The sequence below is a fragment of the Pieris brassicae genome, chromosome 10 (assembly GCF_905147105.1).
Source record: "Pieris brassicae chromosome 10, ilPieBrab1.1, whole genome shotgun sequence".
Taxonomy (NCBI): Eukaryota; Metazoa; Arthropoda; class Insecta; order Lepidoptera; family Pieridae; genus Pieris; species Pieris brassicae.
In genome coordinates, this window is record NC_059674.1 from 4,856,034 (window position 1) to 4,874,525 (window position 18,492).

General features: G+C 33.1%; 2 protein-coding genes across 5 annotated transcripts; both read left to right on the forward strand.

The window, feature by feature from the left end:
- The first annotated feature begins 19 nt into the window (after window positions 1-19).
- LOC123715028 (zinc finger protein 2 homolog) lies at window positions 20-10,863 on the forward strand. Its single transcript, XM_045669811.1, has 12 exons — window positions 20-309; window positions 594-731; window positions 1,022-1,435; window positions 4,685-4,815; window positions 5,383-5,457; window positions 6,470-6,605; window positions 7,176-7,285; window positions 8,104-8,197; window positions 8,619-8,777; window positions 9,533-9,634; window positions 10,106-10,201; window positions 10,681-10,863. Exons 1-12 carry the CDS (start codon window positions 199-201, stop codon window positions 10,825-10,827), a joined length of 1,713 nt encoding a protein of 570 aa, XP_045525767.1. The 5' UTR covers window positions 20-198; the 3' UTR covers window positions 10,828-10,863.
- A 3,365-nt stretch (window positions 10,864-14,228) lies between these two features.
- On the forward strand, window positions 14,229-18,375 carry LOC123715029. 4 transcript variants are annotated; one of them, XR_006754388.1, is made up of 10 exons: window positions 14,229-14,296; window positions 14,545-14,602; window positions 14,894-14,968; window positions 15,438-15,536; window positions 15,878-15,976; window positions 16,447-16,591; window positions 16,789-16,880; window positions 16,965-17,461; window positions 17,996-18,135; window positions 18,221-18,256. XR_006754388.1 is itself a non-coding variant. In XM_045669813.1 (10 exons), exons 2-10 carry the CDS (start codon window positions 14,549-14,551, stop codon window positions 18,263-18,265), a joined length of 1,182 nt encoding a protein of 393 aa, XP_045525769.1. In that variant the 5' UTR covers window positions 14,229-14,296; window positions 14,545-14,548; the 3' UTR covers window positions 18,266-18,375. The 4 variants fall into 4 exon arrangements, 3 of the variants coding, with proteins under 3 accessions (XP_045525769.1, XP_045525768.1, XP_045525770.1); XM_045669813.1 differs by having other exon boundaries at window positions 18,074-18,135; window positions 18,207-18,375; XM_045669812.1 differs by having other exon boundaries at window positions 18,074-18,135; window positions 18,221-18,375.
- Window positions 18,376-18,492: the final 117 nt, after the last annotated feature.

Below are 18,492 nucleotides of genomic sequence, written 5' to 3' on the forward strand. Positions count from 1 at the left end.
ATTTTTAGTAAGCTAGTTATGCTCTATTTTGTAGAAAATAATACTTTGTTTTGTTAATGTGTAGTATTCGACTCGTAAGGTGTAGAGTCCCAATAATTAATTATTTTCTCTGCATAATGGCTGCTCTATGTTTTTTATTTTGTTTCCAAATTTCAATAGGAGTGATTGATTAACAAATAAAGAGAATTTTTATGCAAAATGAGTGGATTATTAGTGTGCCGCATGTGCTTGGCTTCTGAGGATGTCAAATTGTGCTCATTGTCTAAGTACAAACTTGTAGAAGCTTATGAATTTGTAACTGGAAATCAAGTAAGTATTTTTTGTAAATTTACTGTACTCTATACGAGAACTGTTAGGGAGGAAGAAAAATTGATAATATGTTAATGATTTATTAAATATTTACAGGAAAATAAGAAATAAGAAGATGAATATATTTATATATAGAAAATTTTAAATTTCCTATTAAGTTTCCATCAATCTCTACAGTCTTCTTGTTTCGAAAACTAACTAAAATTCCAGCCACTGCTTACAAAGCTACAATTTCTGGCTTATACAAACAAGTATACATATTTATATAATTTTAATTGTTGCAGATCTTAGATGATATGCTTCCATCATACATTTGTATGTACTGCTCAGCACTTTTACGTAAACTATTATCATTTAAAGAGATGTGTCTACAATCACAGGAGTTATTGAAATATTTCTGCAACGACTTAAAGGATGGGAAGGTTGGTTATTATACAATACATATGTTAATTGTAACTTGTATGATTCTAATGAAATGTCATATTGTCACCTCTATATTGGTGAGGTATTATATGAGTATATATGTTAAGGATGACTTGATAATATTTTACTTCAGAACACACATGAAGAATTATTAAAAGTACATCTACATACACAACTGTTATAGATATATATTATAGGATAAGTTCTAGATATAAATTATTTTGCTTTCGCTATTGCTGTGTTAACTCTAGTGCTTGAAATTCATACACATTAAATTTTTCATTTTCAGCTACAACTAACAGAATTAAAAAAGCTATCGGCCTCTACAGTTAATCAATACACAACTATCTATACTGACTATATTATAAATATAGAATATACAGAACCTGTTATAAAAGAAGAAGTAGAGCTGAAGGAAGAATTTGAGCCAAAAAGAAAGAAGAAAAGAAAGTCGCCTAAAGTGAAAGAACTACCATTTTTAAAACTAGAAGATGATGACTTTCATGATGATTTTGAAGAGAAAAATGATTGCGATGATTTTAATGTAGAAATGGTAATTTTGACTAAACAAGAGCAGATTGCAGAGATAGAAGCAAGGAAAGTGTCTGTGAACTATGTAAATTCTTTGTACCAATGTGATAAATGTTATAAGGGATTTATAACTGAAGCTACATATAAAAACCATATGGTCAGACATGATACTGTAAGTATTTTTTTGGTAAATTGTACTCATAACTTTGAAGTAAATACATATAGATAAATCATATCTACTAATGAAACAATACTCATACTTTTTAAAATTCATACTCATAATGAACAACAGTCTTTAGAACTTCAGAGTTTTAAATGTCAAAGGACTAAAAAATAAACAATCTAATTTAAAAGTAATGTTCGCTAATTTTATATTAATAAACATAGGACAAGGTGGTGTGGTCTAAAAACTAACAGACTGAAAGGTGATAATAAAAAAATCTTAATGTTCAGCTGAATTTATGTCACTGAATGATCACTTATGTGAGGTAGCATGTGCAGAGATAGAAAGCCATATAATACTATGTGTTTACAGACCACCAGCTTCAAACTTTTCCTCATTTTTAATAAATATGAAAGATATTCTAATTAAAGTTCTTAAATCCAATAAGTTAGTTTATGTTTGTGGTGATTTCAACATTGATATACTCACTAAATCACCTGAGAAAATAAAGCTCTTAGCATTATTTAATTCATATAACTTAAAATATCTATTTAGTGAACCCACCAGAATAACAGCTTTCTCTAGTACATGTATAGATAATATTTTCACTAACTGTAGCATTGAACAGTCTTCCATAATACCTGGTGTAAGGTCAGACCACAAGGGACAGCTTGTTAGTTTTAAATTAAATAAAATAAATCCGCCAAATAAAAAAATTACACTTAGACCATTAAATGAAGAAAAAAAATTACAAAAATTTTAAAATAATGTTTTAAATAAACTATGCTATTCTAGCTTAAATACCAAAAATCCAAATAGAAAATTTGATTATCTATTTAGTATACTCTGCCATGAATTTAATAAGGCATGTCCAAAAAAGAGTATAAAAATAACTCACAAGTTTAAATTTAATGAATGGTCTACTAAAGGGATAAGGATAAGCAGGGACTCTTATATAACTTGTACCATGAAAAGTCACTGACATCTAATCTATCATTTCACACTTATGTAAGAAACTACTCGAAGATATTCAAAAGGGTATGTATTCTTGCCAAATCGAAATCAATTAGTAATAAAATTGCTAAATCCGATAATAAAGTAAAAACTGTTTGGAATATTATTAACTGCGAAACTGGTCAGACTAAAATGAGAGATGCTGACCCGCGGCTACTTATTGATAATGTTATGATCTCGGATAAGGTAGAGGTAGCCATTGCATTCGACACCTTTTTCTCAAAGATCCCTGTAGAGGTTACCAAAACACTTCATTCATCCTCTGCACAAGCGGTATCATTACTAAAAGAGAATTTCAGTAGAGAAATACCTCATTTTAAATTTCAATATATAAATGCTTTTACTATTAAAAGATCATTTAAGACTCTAAATCTTAAGAACACAGAGGATTTATGGGGCTTTTCTGTTAAAGTCATTGAATCCATTATAGAGTATGTCGCCCCCATACTTAGTGAAATATTTAACCTCTGTATCGACAACGGTGTCTTCCCTGACTTGATGAAGCACAGCAAAGTTATCCCCATCTTTAAATCAGGTTGTAAGAAGAACCCTTCACACTATAGACCCATCTCAATTCTTCCAGCTTTCAGTAAAATTTTCGAAAGAATCATCCTAGATCAGATGCTAAGACACTTTAATATGAACAACATATTACATGACCGTCAGTTCGGCTTTACAAAGGGTAGGTCTACTACTGACGCAAGTGCAAGATTGATTACCCAAATCTTAGACGCCTGGGAGGACTCGCGGGATGCCGTAGGCATTTTCTGCGACCTATCCAAGGCGTTTGACTGCGTTGACCACGATACTCTCATTTGTAAGTTGAGCCACTATGGTATTCGTGGTAAAGCTCTCGCGCTTGTCCTTTCCTATCTTTCAAACAGACAGCAAAAAGTAGAAATTAGTGGTTCGAGATCATCTGGATCAATAGTGAAAATGGGCGTGCCGCAGGGTTCCATATTGGGTCCCTTTTTGTTCCTTGTTTATATTAATGATCTCCCGCATATGATGTCTGAGATATCGGAATTTATCTTATTTGCTGATGACACTTCCCTCGTTTTTAAAATCAATAGGAAAGATTCCAGTCCAGTAAACGTCAATGATAGCTTAGTAACTCTCGATGGTGACAAACTTGAAGTCATCACTGAAACCGTTTTCCTGGGCATAACCATTGACAGTAAATTACAATGGGGAGCTCACATCGCAGCATTATCAGGTAGACTAAGTTCTGCAGCTTATGCGGTCAGAAAAATAATACAGCTTACCGACGTTGCTACAGCTAGTTTTGTATATTTTGCTTACTTTCATAGCATAATGTCCTATGGTATTCTACTGTGGGGCGCAGCGGCCAACGTAGATGCCATATTCATTCTCCAGAAAAGGGCAATTCGTGCAATTTACAATCTTGGCCCCCGCGAGTTTCTGAAAGAATTATTTAAAGAAATTAATATACTCACGTTGCCTTCCCTTTACATTCTAGAAAATATCATGTTTGTTCGTAAAAATTTGCGTCAATTCACTGTCAAAAGTGTTATTCATTCTATAAATACTAGGAATAAGCATAAAATAGTAGTCCCAAAATACAGATTAACAAAATCGAATAAATCGTTTCTTGGGAATTGTGTCCGATTCTACAACAGGCTACCGAAGTGTGTAACTGATCTTACGACTAAAAAGTTCAAAAACGTCATCAAAGGAATCCTAATTAAAAAAGCGTATTATAAAATCCAAGACTATGTTGACGATAAAGATGTATGGCGCTAATTCATCTCTGCATGTGCGGCTTCCCTGGCAACTTGCGCTGTGCAAGTGTGTGTATCTCATTTTACACTAATAGTAAAAACTCAATTTTCTTTTGCATTGTATAGAATCTCTGTATACCTTGCATTATATGAACTTCTCAGCCGATTATTACTATTGTAACCGAGTCTTTGTAAGCTAAACCATTGTTGAAAAGAGTGTCCATGGAGTTTCTTGCCGGTTCTTCTCCATGAGACCCACTTTTTGGAACCGTGCAACTAGACGTTTCATAAGAGCCTGCAAAGGCCTATTTGAAATAAAAACTTTTGATTTTGATTTATGTATGTTTTGTTTTTGAGATTAACATATCCTTATGGAAGGTGTCCCTACTAAAATTTAAAAAAAAAATAGTTTTATTTCTCTTTTGTTAACTAATGATATGACAATAGGGTTGATGATATGTATAGATAGAAGAAAAACCGGTACAGGTGGATATTTTTTTAGAGCAGAGGCGAGCATATATGTGATGTGTGCTTGTGTGTGTGGGGTGAAGCAAAGTCATTGCGCAGTCACATGGTCACAGCACATGAGAGGAAATATATTTGCAAGCTTTGCAACTATGTCTCTAGATCTACGTGAGTATATTTTTAAGGTAGATAATTTATTTTGTAAAATTATTATGTTGAATTATTAACCAATTAACGAAGAAAAGTTTTGTTTGTTTCAAAAAATCGACTTTAAATCCGATTTCAAACATTCTTTCACCATTAGAACATGCCTAATTAATAAAAGGCTGTTTTTCTTTCTAAAATATATAAACACGTTAAACTGGGTCATGTAAGTTCTATATAATAAGATGAATCAAAAAACGTAAAATATATTTACTTTGGTTGTATTACTATTGGTGTTTTGTTTATTTAAAAAACGTTGTTAGCCTTGCCAGAACACAAGGGACTGCAAACAATATTTTTTAATAAGTTCTAGTTTTCGAGCGTGTTTATATATTATATAACCAAGCATTAAAGTTATATAACTAATTATATGATAAACACCAATTTATAACCAGTAAACGCATGCTTTGAGGATATATGATAATAATAATAAATGATAATATTTTTACAACATTATGTACGGTATTAGTACGTAATTTACAAGCTTGCTAAATTTATTGAATAACATAGTTCTGCTTTGTGTGTTTTTAGAAATCGCGCGAGGGAGCACAGTCAATGGCATAACGGACGAACCTTTGACTGTAAAACATGTGGACAGTCATTCTCGTAAGTATTTTGTAAACAAAACATACAATATACAACAACAATACGTAACCAATGGAAACGAACATTTTCAGTTTACGTATTTTGAGGCCGATGCAGTATTTTTTCATAATAACTATTTCATTGTGTATTCGCGTTGTGTTGTGTGTATTATTTAAAATCAAATATATGTCTTATAAACCGTATCCGTAACTGGAAATCTACAAACAAAACTGTTGGAGTTTGTTGAAACGAAAACTATTTATTTTTGTATAGTATACTATTAACACATACATTATACATTCTGTAGATATGTAATCTTTGGTACAGTTAATACAGCATGAGCTCAGGTGTACAAAATAGAAAAGCTTTGTTTTTTTTTTATGCAGAAGAAAATTAAATTTACATATGTATATAATTCAACATTATTCGGTGTCAAATTCCTCCTATATTTCTTTATACATACATAAGTAATGTAATTGCGTACGAAACTTAGCGCTAAGTCAGAGTACGTCAAGTATATTATACTCTATATGTTTTTATTATTGTTATAATAAATTCAAGATATCATGAGGAACATGGTTTAAAGGATCAAAGTCAAAAATCATTTATTTATATAGGTAACACAATGTACACTTATGAACGTTAATAAAAAAGAAATATACATTAAATGCTTCCAATTTTACATTTACTGCCAGTTCTCAAATCAAGGGCGTATATAGGGATAGCTTTTAAAGTTTCAAACTGCCGCTAGTTATGAACGCACTATCCTACTTAAATATAATACCTGGTGTACTTTAGCGTACGAAAGTATTTATGACGTACGCGTGTCAATACTTCCGATACTTTTAGAGAACTGGTAAAAAATTTGAAGAATTTTTTTAGAGCACTATATGTACCTTTATTAATTAATGCTATTTTGATCGCCGTAAGATTTTATATTGCCTTTTATTATTGGACTATACACATTAGTTCTTTAAATCCGAATTTATGAACTAATACTAAAAATTTGACAATTTACCACGATTGCTTACAGAAAGTCAACAAGCTACTTGACGCATTCCCGCTTACAACATCCCACGAATAATTCTTGTGATATCTGTGGGGAATCTTTCTTAGGGGAGTATGGGCTTAATTTGCACAAAAGGAAGGCTCATGCCGATTCAGATGAGGTAAGAAAATATCGGAATAACTGGAGCTGGAAATAAATCACTTTGCGACAAGCGTGACCCACTAACGCTTGGTCACCATTACCAATTTCATACAAATTCATTTGGAAAGACGGCTGAACAAAATCGAGTATGAAAAAAATATAAATTTCAATTTATACTTCGAACTCTATTTATAATTTGCACAGAAAATTCTAAAAACCAGTTCTTTTTTTCGGAATAACGAAGAAGCTTTAACAGCTTTAGGAAGGTGGCAATAAGACAAATTGTCTGAAGCCCCTTATTTAAGCTTGTTTTTAAAGAAATAATGCCCAAGGTACAAGTATCTGATTATTTGCATACTATAGATAAGAAAATATATATTTTATATTAAGATACCGGCAAACTTCTTGAGCATTAAATAAGGGAGGGGGGAAAGTTTGTGCATCACACACAGCGCGGGACACAAACGTCAACTGATTTACCAATCACGCGATCGACACGTCACTCTCATACTACTATGGTCCAGCCGTCTTCAAGTTTTGGGCTTAGCAACTTTTGTGATATTTTTTTATTTACATTGAATTATTTTAGGTGATAAATTACAATGAATCCTGTGAAAGTTGTGGAGTCGAGTTTGCAAGCAAGGAGGCTGTGAAACGGCATCTGGAACATTCTACGAATGGTGAATGTGCGAACTTATGGTAAGTCCTCCTTTATTCTATATTGTTTTTTTCTATCAATTTCATAAAATAAAACATATGGGCCTGTCTGTTTCATGATCATTTGTAGATCTAATAGGCAAGTAAAATCTGTTTTTTCTTTCCGTAGAATTCTGACATTTCATAAGTGTTCATGAGTGTAAAAAGTTCTCCACCGAAATAGGGACAATTGACCCATTTGAGGGCAATAAAAAATAAAATGCTATATGAAAATGTGTGCGTGTACTAGTGTACACACGTAATAAGTGACCTTAAAGAAGTTTTTCGAAAATTATCTACTATATGCAAGTTTACAGAAATTTGTTAAATAAAGTTTTACAAAAGGCTTTTATTATCATAGACATGAATACAAATAATACAATTATTTCATTTTACCTTATTACATTACAAAATTTAATTAATTTTAATACAATTATAAGTATCATTGTTATCGTTATTATATATTTTTGTTATTAATGGCTTCGAATCAATCGTGGTAGGGACAAGAAATCGACGGCGCGTAACGGAAAAATGTGATGTGTTTTTTTACAACGCCGATAAAGAAGTTTCACTTCAAAAATATGTCCGGCCAAAAAGGTTTGTAATCTCTGACACTTCAAAAATGATAGATGTCAATTCTACGCAATTAAGAATCCGAGTATAGGTGATCAGCCTTCTGACACCTCCTGACTCTTGACCTGTGGGGGTTTTCGAACCTACGACCTCAGGGACGCACAGACCTGCAGACTCGCACGCTGAAGCCACTAGGTGAACACCGGGAGTGTTCAAAATTAAGTTAAATTGCTTTTCCATTATTTCAGTTCGTGTGTAAAATGCGGTGAAAGTTTTGAAACGGAGGAATTGCTGGACAAACATATGAAGGAACATCCCGAGGAGGGTAACACGTGTCTTGAGGTAACATCTTTAGAATAACTTTTTAAAATTATTGGCGTCGCGTTAATCTACTAATTGATTGAGGTCGGCAACACACCCGCTTACACCTAGTAGATCCCCGGCTGTCATTATAAAAATGATTGTTTTTTTTTAATAGAAGGGGACAAAGGGCAGGAGGCTCACCTGATGTTAAGTGATACCGCCGCCCATGGACATCTCAATGCTATATGACTCGCGAGTGCGTTGCCGGCCTTTAAAATATCCAATTAGAGAGGCATTATAAATTACATTACATAAGCTAGTGGCGCATTCAGGCATTTCGTTTATACTGTGATATTCTCTGCTCTTTCTTTTGTCTATGGGTCGCCTCGGGGTTGAGTCGCAAAGCCTATGTATAATAAATATAGGTCAACTTTAGCTATAGGTGATTGTAATTTTGCAGTGTAACAAGAAGTTTGCGAACGAGCGCTCGTTCTCAATTCACGTTGAACGTGTCCATCTTGGTATCAAAATGAAACAGACGCCGAAACGAGTGACGCGCGAACGACGTCTCTGTGCTGCCAGGTCTTGTGTTTGCGAGATTTGTGGGAAATCATGTACTGTAAGTACGTTTGGATAGTATTCGTTTGTGGAGGAAGGCAGGATTTTCCTGCAACCTAAAAAGTAGGACTCTGGACCAGTCTAAACACTGACTCGAGAAGGTCGAGAAATTATATATTTGACACCGTCATTAACATGTGGAATAAATTCTAATATTTAAAACAAATATCGTTATAATTACACCGTTCAACTAATTTAGATATAACATTTGTTTCTAACGAAACACAGAGACACAAAATATTAAAAAATATATATATATCTGTAATAAGTAATGTATCTTCGCTGTGGTTGTAACTGGCCTTGGCCCAGCATTACGCTGGAAGACCACAGCAGTTAGTTTGCGCCTCAGATGCAAAAATAGAAAAATAATCTAATAATAATAATTGTAGAAAAATTTTAATAGAAAAAATTAACAGTGAAAGTAAAGTCTTGGAACATTTGTATGTAAAAGTATATTGTAAAATTAAATAAATAAAAATCATTGTTAAGAAATATATAAGTCGATATTTTTGGACGGATTAGAAACTGAATTCGTCTATCAATTTCTTTAGGCTCGTGTATAAAAGTATATATATACTACTATGGAAAGGCCAGTCACTAGAACTACACAACTAGAAGTACACAAGGTCATGGTTTGACTTAATTTTTTCTAATCTTTCATTAACTTAACAGATTACAACGTTAGGACAATTATGTATTATTTGCGACATAAGTATTTCAATGTGTGCCTGATTGTCTGTATGAAATTTTCTTTAGAATAACACATCCCTTGTGGCCCATCAGAGAATACATTCCGGGGAGAAACCGTTTCACTGTAGCGAGTGTCCGAAAAAGTTTAGTGTTTATCAACGGTTGCAGGTAAACAACGTAAAATTTATTTTTTGTTTAAATTATTACAAAATAATTGGCGATGATGGGTTGTTCATGGCTCTTGGTCTTGGGCTCAAATTTCTGTGTTTTATTTTTTTAATAGGCAAGCAGGTGACCTGACTTCTGTGCCTTTGCGTTTTGGATTAGACATGCCGGTTTCTTCATGCAGTTTTCTTTCACCGTACCAGTGAATCGTTAATTCGAATAGTCCATGTACTGTTAAACTTGACGTCCTAAATCAGGAATACCAATGATTTCAATGATACAGTGTCACACAGTACACTCAAATTTTAAGGATGTACCGGATTGTCTGTGTTGTGGTCGCTTATACATGATTGTGATTTGTGCAATGTTAATTTTTAAATTGTTCCATTTAATAATGTAATGATAAAATGTGTCATTAATCAATTACAAGAATTTTTACATGTATGTAAATGATTTTATGTATAAATTTTACAGATTCATCTACGTACGCATACGGGCGAGTGCCCGTACCCGTGTACGCAATGCCCGAAGGCGTTTAAACACAAAGCTGCGCTGAATAGACATTTTAGAGTAAGTATTATATAGAAGACTTTTACCAGATTTAAACGTATAGTCATAAAAAAATTTTGGAATTTGAAATTATCCCGACATTGGTCTTTTATTCCACCACTAAGCGCACTATAAGGAATTATTAAAAGGCCGACGACGCACTCGCGAGCACTCTGCAATTGGGAGTGGTCTGGAGTCTATAGGCGGTGGTATTACTTAATATTAGGTGAGCCTCCTGCCCGTTTGACCCCTGTTCTATAAAATGAAAAAAGTTGGTGACATTGCATGTTTTTACAACTATAAAAATTATAATAAATATACTGTCTTTAACCGTGTAAATCTTAAAATAAACATATGTTTATTATTTTGTATAAAATTGAATCGAATTTGTATATATCATAGAACATATGAATTAAATAAATCTTTTTATTGCGTAAAATACGTTTGTCTAAGGTTAAGAAATGTCAATGTCAAGTTTTAGTGAAACGTCAAACTAACAGGTCCACAGCGGGGTTAAGCCGTACGCGTGCTCGTACTGCGGCAAAGCGTTTTCGCAATCAAACTCGATGAAGATGCATGTCAATACCGTACACTTGAAGCTACCAACGCCTTACAGACGGAAAAATCGGAATACACACCCTTTTTGATAGTAAATTATTAATAATAAAATTATTGAAATTATACTACTTGTTTTTTTTTTTAATGTTACCTGTGAAAATAAATATCTCCGTTATTTGTCAAATCTCTGAATTGAATTTATTTTCTAAAGCGTGATGTTCACGGACTTATGCCATAAGAAAAACTACATTTATAAAACCTAAAGATTTCGAAGAATTTATTGGTTAAAATGGTGTTTGTAGAATTAAAAATAATGTGTCGACTCCAGTTGAAAGTCGAGAGACTTCTTTGGCGTAACAAGATAAAAATCTTTTTATTTTTTTTATCTACGCCTTATTCTACGTTTGTAGTAAAAAACGACGATGAAAAAAGGAAAAAAAATCATATTTCCCTAACGCGCCAAAAGAAGCATAATTTAAAAAAAACGTCTTTAACTTCACCAATTGAAATTGATATGACACGGGGTTTAGTCAAGATGCTTTAACAGTAGTGTATGTAGAAAGTCGAAAACAAAATTTGTATGAAAACACTACTGTTAAAGCATCTTAATTTAGCCCCCAGGTTTGTTAAAGGTAATGTTATCAAGCGGAATTCAGAATGATAGACACATCTTTGATACGAGGTCATGGAACCAGAAACAATAATTGTTTCGCTGGCTATCAAATCTAAAGCAAACTCTCAAGCCGTCAGATGTGGTCATTATTAAGAATAAGAAAAATACCAATAATGTTTAATAATTTAGAGTTACAATTTTGAACAAGAAAACTGCACCTATTTTATCAAGAGAATTCCAGTTGGCCGTACAGAAAAAATATGATACTATTTTAAACCATAACCAAGAGGCATACATACAAATACGGATACTATTATTAGTAGGATACATTTACATATTTACTGTAATATACAAATATTTCTATAAAATGAAAGCAATTTCTTATTTGACAATTTAAAAATTTTTTTTCGTGATATTAATATAAACTTTATTTAACTAGATAATGCGTTTTGCAACCATCACACCATGTTCCACATGATATCGGCAGGAGGCATGGTGAAATAGGAGCACGCACTTACATTCTCGTGGGAACAACACGCAAATACATAGTCAAAAATAACTAATATCACCGCATACACGAATTCAAGTCCGACCAGTCACCACAAGCAGTAGTATGTAGTGATAGTGACTTTTCAAAAAACGTAGAATAAAATTTAGAAGTATAACTTCTAACGCGTGTGCATAAGTACAGATATATTTATTTTTATAATAAAAAAATACAGTTATACATCGCCCAAGGAAGTCAAAATTTACAAAACATTAAAACGGCCGTAACAGCTTTACGATTTTATTCCCCGGGGCAAGCGAGTAAAGAGTTTTTGGCAACGGACTCGCGAGCCCTCTGGCATTGAGAGTGTCCATGGGCGGCGGTATCACTTAACATCAGATGAACCTTCTGCCCGTTTGCCCCTTGTGCTATAAAAAAAATACTTGTTTTCGTGGCTTTTATAATTTTTTTGGATAGAAAATTAAATTTCATTTATATAAATTGTATTATTTATCTAAAATTCAGTTCAGATTAATTATTATGGCTTATTTATCTTCAACACACAAATATACAGTATTTTCAATATTAACAATTTTCTTAATCTACATAGAAATAATTAAAAACTAATAAAAAGAAAATTAAAACAAATTTAAAAAGCTTGGCTCCTGTGGCAGTGTACCTTTAACGCTGGCAGCATTTTTTCGCTGTATTGTCATACTTATTCGTTGAGGGAGAAAAGTACCAGCTCTGCGTTCACCGATACCATCTATCATGCGCCAACTTAGATCCTTAACCTTTGCACTTGAACCACACGGCCAAAAGTCTACTCCAAAAGGAACAAAATCGAAATTGGAGGAAAGACTCTTATATTTGAGGCGTTTATTATTTTCCGCCTGCACTGCGGCTTTTTTGCTTGATCGAGGGAGATGAGACGGGTCGTACGTGTCCACACACGTAGCATCCCATACCAAAGCCCGCCCCATCTTCTAAGGCATAAACAACATCCCATCATCCATCTCATCCCATTATTATGACTTTGTTTTTGTTTTGTATTAGATTTATTTTCTTTAAAAGAACGGATTTCATGATATTGTTTATCTCTTGTATGAGCAATAAAATATTAATAAGTAAATAATAATAAATTCATGTCTATTCTGATGTTAATGTGTGGGATACACCCGAAAATAAGACGATGTTGAAAACACCTTACCAAATTTTAGTCTACGAATATGCACCATCTTCCGCCTCCGTGCTTTGTTTATAGGAAACCTTGGCTGCGAATGCCGGTAAAATCATTATTTTGTCACAGAAGGCCAATCGCCTACATATCTTGGAATCACAGTTTAAAAGTCCATTTGCGGAGTTAACTCAATCATCGCAACAAGAACAAACTAGATTTCCCTGCCTTGTTTCTAAATATTATGGGGAAACTGCTCAAAACTATATTGGAATGTGTTTATTTACAAGGACAAGGAGATAGTTAAATATCATCCGAATTGCCGATGTCGTAATATTGAAAGCGAGAGGTCGCGACATTGAATTAAGGCTAACTTGTTTTCTAGTGATGTGTGTGTATCGATAGTTGGAATAAATAATAAGGTAAGCCTTTTATACGGATATAAAAGTTTTTACAATGTTAAAGCCGGCAACGCACTTGTGAGCGCTCTGGAAATGTGGTTGTCTATGAGCCTCGTGCTCGTTTGCCCCAGTTATATAAAAAAAGTAATATTCTAATGGTGTGAAGTGGCAAAGGCTTATCTTACCTCTCCCCATTCACTTTCATTACGCGCCATAAAATTCCCATTATGTTTGTAATTATGTCGTTCCATCGTTTATGGGGTCATCCTCTACTACAGTTTCCGTAACGCGAACTCTGTTCTGTCTTATTACTGCAGCATTTCTCCTTTCTACCTCTTAAAACTTGCACCTAATTTAGACTTAGTCGTTCCACGTCCGTTGATGTAACTTGAACTCTGTAGTTTAACACAGCCTTAGTATAAAACGTGGACGTAAGAGAGTATCATGTTTGTTGTTCACTATGATGTTACGTGAATGTTAGCAATTTGCATGGAGAAAACCTCATTACTTTGGTTACAGTACTCTAGAAGGCTGAATTTAAAAAATGTGATTTGCTTTAATGAAAAACAAGTTTGTATAGTAAACTGTTATTAAACGTGAGTAATGCACTTACTGGACCTTACATTTAATTATATATTTTGTATTTTACAACAAAAATCATTTATAATTTTCATTACCTTATATTAAACGTTAAGAAATATTTAAAATACATTTCTAGATTGAAATTGTAATTGACGAATCATTTATCGATATTGTCTTACACATGCCTTTATGTTGCCAATATGTTGTTATAGTATCGAAAGCTTAGTGTGATCGAAGTCATTAAATAAATACCTTGTTTTTTGTGATAATGTGCTAAGGTTTTCTTAATTCGAATCAGGTAAAAGTAGTATAAGTTACATTTAGTAAATACGGCATCTTCACCAAAGTCAGCAGATTTAGTAAATAACATACAATTGAATATTTACTTAAATTTATAGTTTAAAAAAAATTGCAATAGTAAATCCATTCAATATTATGTTATTGTAAATAAAACTTTATTAATGTAATTTTAATGCGTTTTCAAAAAAGCAAATTATACATAACTAAGGAAGACCATAATATTTAGTATCTATAAAAAATTTTTAGAAGGATGGAAAGAAACTGTTGTGAGCACCAGGATATTGCTGGAATACGCCTTATTGTTGTAAGTTTTTTACATAATTACTTATCATGAAATGGAAATAGCATTCATTATCACAATAACTTTACCAGTACGCAATAAATAATTAAAAAATAAGGGATAATAGAATACCTACTCTATATTTACATTAAAAGTTTAAGCTCAAAAGACGCGTCATAGTTCAAGCATAGACTTCGGATCTAATTTCTCTGTTCCGTTGTTTATGGTCCTAATGAAACTTCTATTTATATTTCGTCAATTAGCCAATTGATTAATAAACTTGTTTAACAGTTAAAGTAATTTCCATATTTACAGTTAAACCTACCGGAAGATGAGGGCGAGGGTCTGGGTTTTCGTCTGACGAGAACTCTTTGGGATCCGTATCCATGGGTAAGTCAATTAATTACTCTCTGTTGCATTATATGTCAGGAATTTATTAGGTTAATGGTTAAGCGTTCGTTTTCAAACGTTCGGACCCAATGATACGCCATTTGTTCTTTCTATGGGAGACCAACACGACCTAAAAATCTCAAGCACAAAAAACGGGTAACCTACCGAAACAGAAGAACGCGGAACTTTTTTTGTCACTTCATACGGGAATGATAGAGAACTTATTTAGACCTATGTCCTCCCCTCTTAGTTTGTAAAATAAAGTTTGATACATTTTTTTAAATGTATATTTAGGCCGAAATTAATTCGTCTTGTTGATGAATTTCAATCTATACTGTACTTTTTATTTTTTTAACGAAAACAACATTGACGCCTAAGTTTTTCCCATATTCCACTTTCTCGACAAATTTTCAGAATAAGTGGAAATCTAAATTATGACGAGTTTTAGATTATTTTTTATTGTTTACAGGTCCATGACGTGACGTTAGGATCAAGAGCAGATGGTGCTGGCCTCAAAGCAGGTGATTGCCTACTTCAAGCTGATGGAAAAGATTTATTGGGCTTGCCAGTAAGTAAAAATTATATAGTATACTAAAAGTGTACCTATATATATACACTTTTAGTTTTATTAAAGAAGTGGCGACGCCAGTACTCAAGCGAGTTTTCTTAACAAAATATGTGAATAAAATAATGCTCGCACCACCACAAGGAGTTTAGTACTAGCGGACCCGACTGACCTGCATTATATTTCAAGCCATTATGATTCTAAACAAAGTATGAAAGTACCGACTCCAGCGCTATCTGGTCCAGCCGTTTAAGAGAGAATTAGAATATATATGAAGAATGGTACATAATGGCAGAAGTAATTATAAACCCCAAATTCTTATTAAACTTTAATCATGTGTTTAGGTCGGTCAAGTGGCGGGAATAATAAGAGGCAATGGCGACAGCCACGGAGTTTCCTTACTTGTTTGGAATTGCGGAGTCAACCCGAAAGATGATCCAGAGGTGAGTGATACTTAAGTTTATATTAATAAAATGAGAACTAAGGTTAAGGCATGTTCATTGTTTAACTTTATTGTAAGATTCTCAACCATCAAGGGGCGGCTAAAAACGGAGTGAGCGGATATATATAGTATAATTGTACATACAACAGACTGCAGATATGCGTAAAGAAACACAGACATGTGATCTCAATATGCTATGACTTTTAAAACTAAAAAAGTAACAAATATTTTTATTTAATTTCAAATTAAAATCAATTAAACGCTGTCGAAAATGTCAAACTTTTAACAAAAATGAACTCAACAAATTGAGTAAAAGTCGATTATAACTTAACATACAAACTAAATTTGATTCTAATTCCTGTTTACTGGGTCGAAAGGCTTTAATTCCATGTAGATCAAGAATTATAAATATGTGTTATGTCCGACTCAAAGAAAAAAGCGTTCAAGTTAATAAAAATCCCTTTATTCCAGTTATTATGGAGCGTCGGTGGAGGTTCCAGAGGCGAAAAGTCTCGTAGAGCACTCTCTGGCGTTGTTAAAGCGTTATCGTGTTGCGTCTGCGCAGCAACTGCTTCTAGCGCGCTAAACTGCGCTCGGTCGCACTTATATTGTGAAGGTTTGTTAGCAAACTAATCCAATTGTAGCTTTATGTATAAAGTCCCGCTAAATAAACACATCAGTCCGCAACAGACATATTTTTGCCGTTGTTCCATTTACTATTTGAGTCATTCATGATGACATGATGATTTTCACAAACACAATACGTGTTTAGGGCAAAAGGCTTTTCATCCTATTGCCTTTATATTATTTCAGGTTGCTGGAGCCGTCTAGAAAAGTGTGCGCTTTGTAGGGAACCATTACCAGCAAAAGAATCGCCATACGCTAAAAATTTAGTCGCGGAACAAGTAATATTTTTTTTTAAGCGAACGAAACGTCGTTACTGTAAACAAATAACTAACGAGTTATCAAAACATTTTTTTAAATTTCAGGTATTTGAAGCGATAGCCGTAGAATATGAAATAAAAGAACCGATAAACAAAAATAAAACATTATCTGCATATAATTCCCCAAATCGATCACCCCAAGCATCCCCATCACCTCTTCGGAAAGGACAATATCAATTATCAATGATGAACAGAAAATATAATGCAAAATATTCGTCCGATTCGAATTTAAGAAGAGCTATAAATGATGGAAACTCAAAAACCCCTTTGGTTGAAAGTACTAGTAGTTGTAGGTGTCAAAATCATAATGTTGGTACACGTGTAACACATAAATGGCGGGAAACACAGGGTTGCCATAATGAAGTCGAAAACGTACCGATAATTAAAATTGAAGACGGATGCGATTCAAAATGTAATTTTTTACAACATAAATTAGTTACGCGTTTGAGACAAGCATGTTCCATGGCTGATTTGCAGAATTTTGCTATACAGAGTTGTCAACTATCAAAATCTATGAATAATATAAATGGAAACGAAAAAAGGTTAGTCCACTTATTGAAATTATAGATACAGTGTCACATACTTTTCTTGGCTGGTAAGAGCGATGCGTCGCCTTCATGGATATTAGTATTACCAGTCAATAAAAAATAACCGTTTTAATGTAAATAATTTAAAGTCATGCAGGCTAATTTAATAATTTATTGAAATGGCTTAATAAAAAAATACAGTTCTAGACTTAAACGACACTGTGACACAAACTTAGGAACAACTGATGTGATAGGTTTTGTTACCTGTACTATTAATATATTTTAAGATACATAGCTATCAGAACCGTTTGATAATGAAAACTTAGCCATTGTAATGAATAGTGGAAGGAATGAAAATAAATACATTTTAGTTGGATTTTTAATAGATTTTCGTTGTAAATTAACATCGGAAATTTATTTATTGTACGCACTAAAATGGCGACGGTAGTGCCAATGTCAGCCGCCGGCCAAGAAAAGTATGTGGCACTGGAAATTTATTATGACTTCTATTTTTTTTTTACATAATATACGTATATGATGTAAACTCAGGATCAACTCAACTAGGATAGCCTAGACCTAGACCATACTGCTGGAGCGAACTTTAGAAAAGTTATATTCTTTTTTTAGTCACTCAAGTGAACAACATAGCAGTTCAATGGATAATCTCAAAGCGAATAACAATCATGGGGGTATGTATTAATTTTATATTTCACCGCATATTATAAATTTAAAATAATCTTAGAAAAGTTGTATTTTAAAGTATTATTTTTACAGATACGCCGGTTTATCTATTGTCACCGCCACCAATATACTTGCTGAGTTGTGATCATTAGTAAAAAGGGGTGTGCAAAAGGTCTCAATTTTACCTGATTTTCAAAAATAAACGATATTACAATATTTTAAAATAAATGATTATTGTTGTTAAATTATAAAATGTTGTCATTTTTTACCCTTGGAAATTCAATAAAGAAGGGTCCGTCCTTTAATATTACAATGGTTTTGGATCAAAAGTAAACTCGAAATATTACAAATTTCCACTTTGATTT

Excerpts from the sequence above, each read along its gene's own strand:
- LOC123715029 (XM_045669813.1), top strand. The coding sequence starts at position 14,549 with ATGGAAAGAAACTGTTGTGAGCACCAGGATATTGCTGGAATACGCCTT. Across the intron at positions 14,603-14,893 it reads CTGGAATACGCCTTATTGTT|TTAAACCTACCGGAAGATGA; the intron begins GTAAGTTTTTTA and ends CCATATTTACAG. Across the intron at positions 18,136-18,206 it reads AGCGAATAACAATCATGGGG|TATTATTTTTACAGATACGC; the intron begins GTATGTATTAAT and ends TGTATTTTAAAG.
- LOC123715028 (XM_045669811.1), top strand. The coding sequence starts at position 199 with ATGAGTGGATTATTAGTGTGCCGCATGTGCTTGGCTTCTGAGGATGTC. Across the intron at positions 1,436-4,684 it reads ATATGGTCAGACATGATACT|AGCAGAGGCGAGCATATATG; the intron begins GTAAGTATTTTT and ends ATATTTTTTTAG. Across the intron at positions 10,202-10,680 it reads CGCTGAATAGACATTTTAGA|GTCCACAGCGGGGTTAAGCC; the intron begins GTAAGTATTATA and ends TCAAACTAACAG.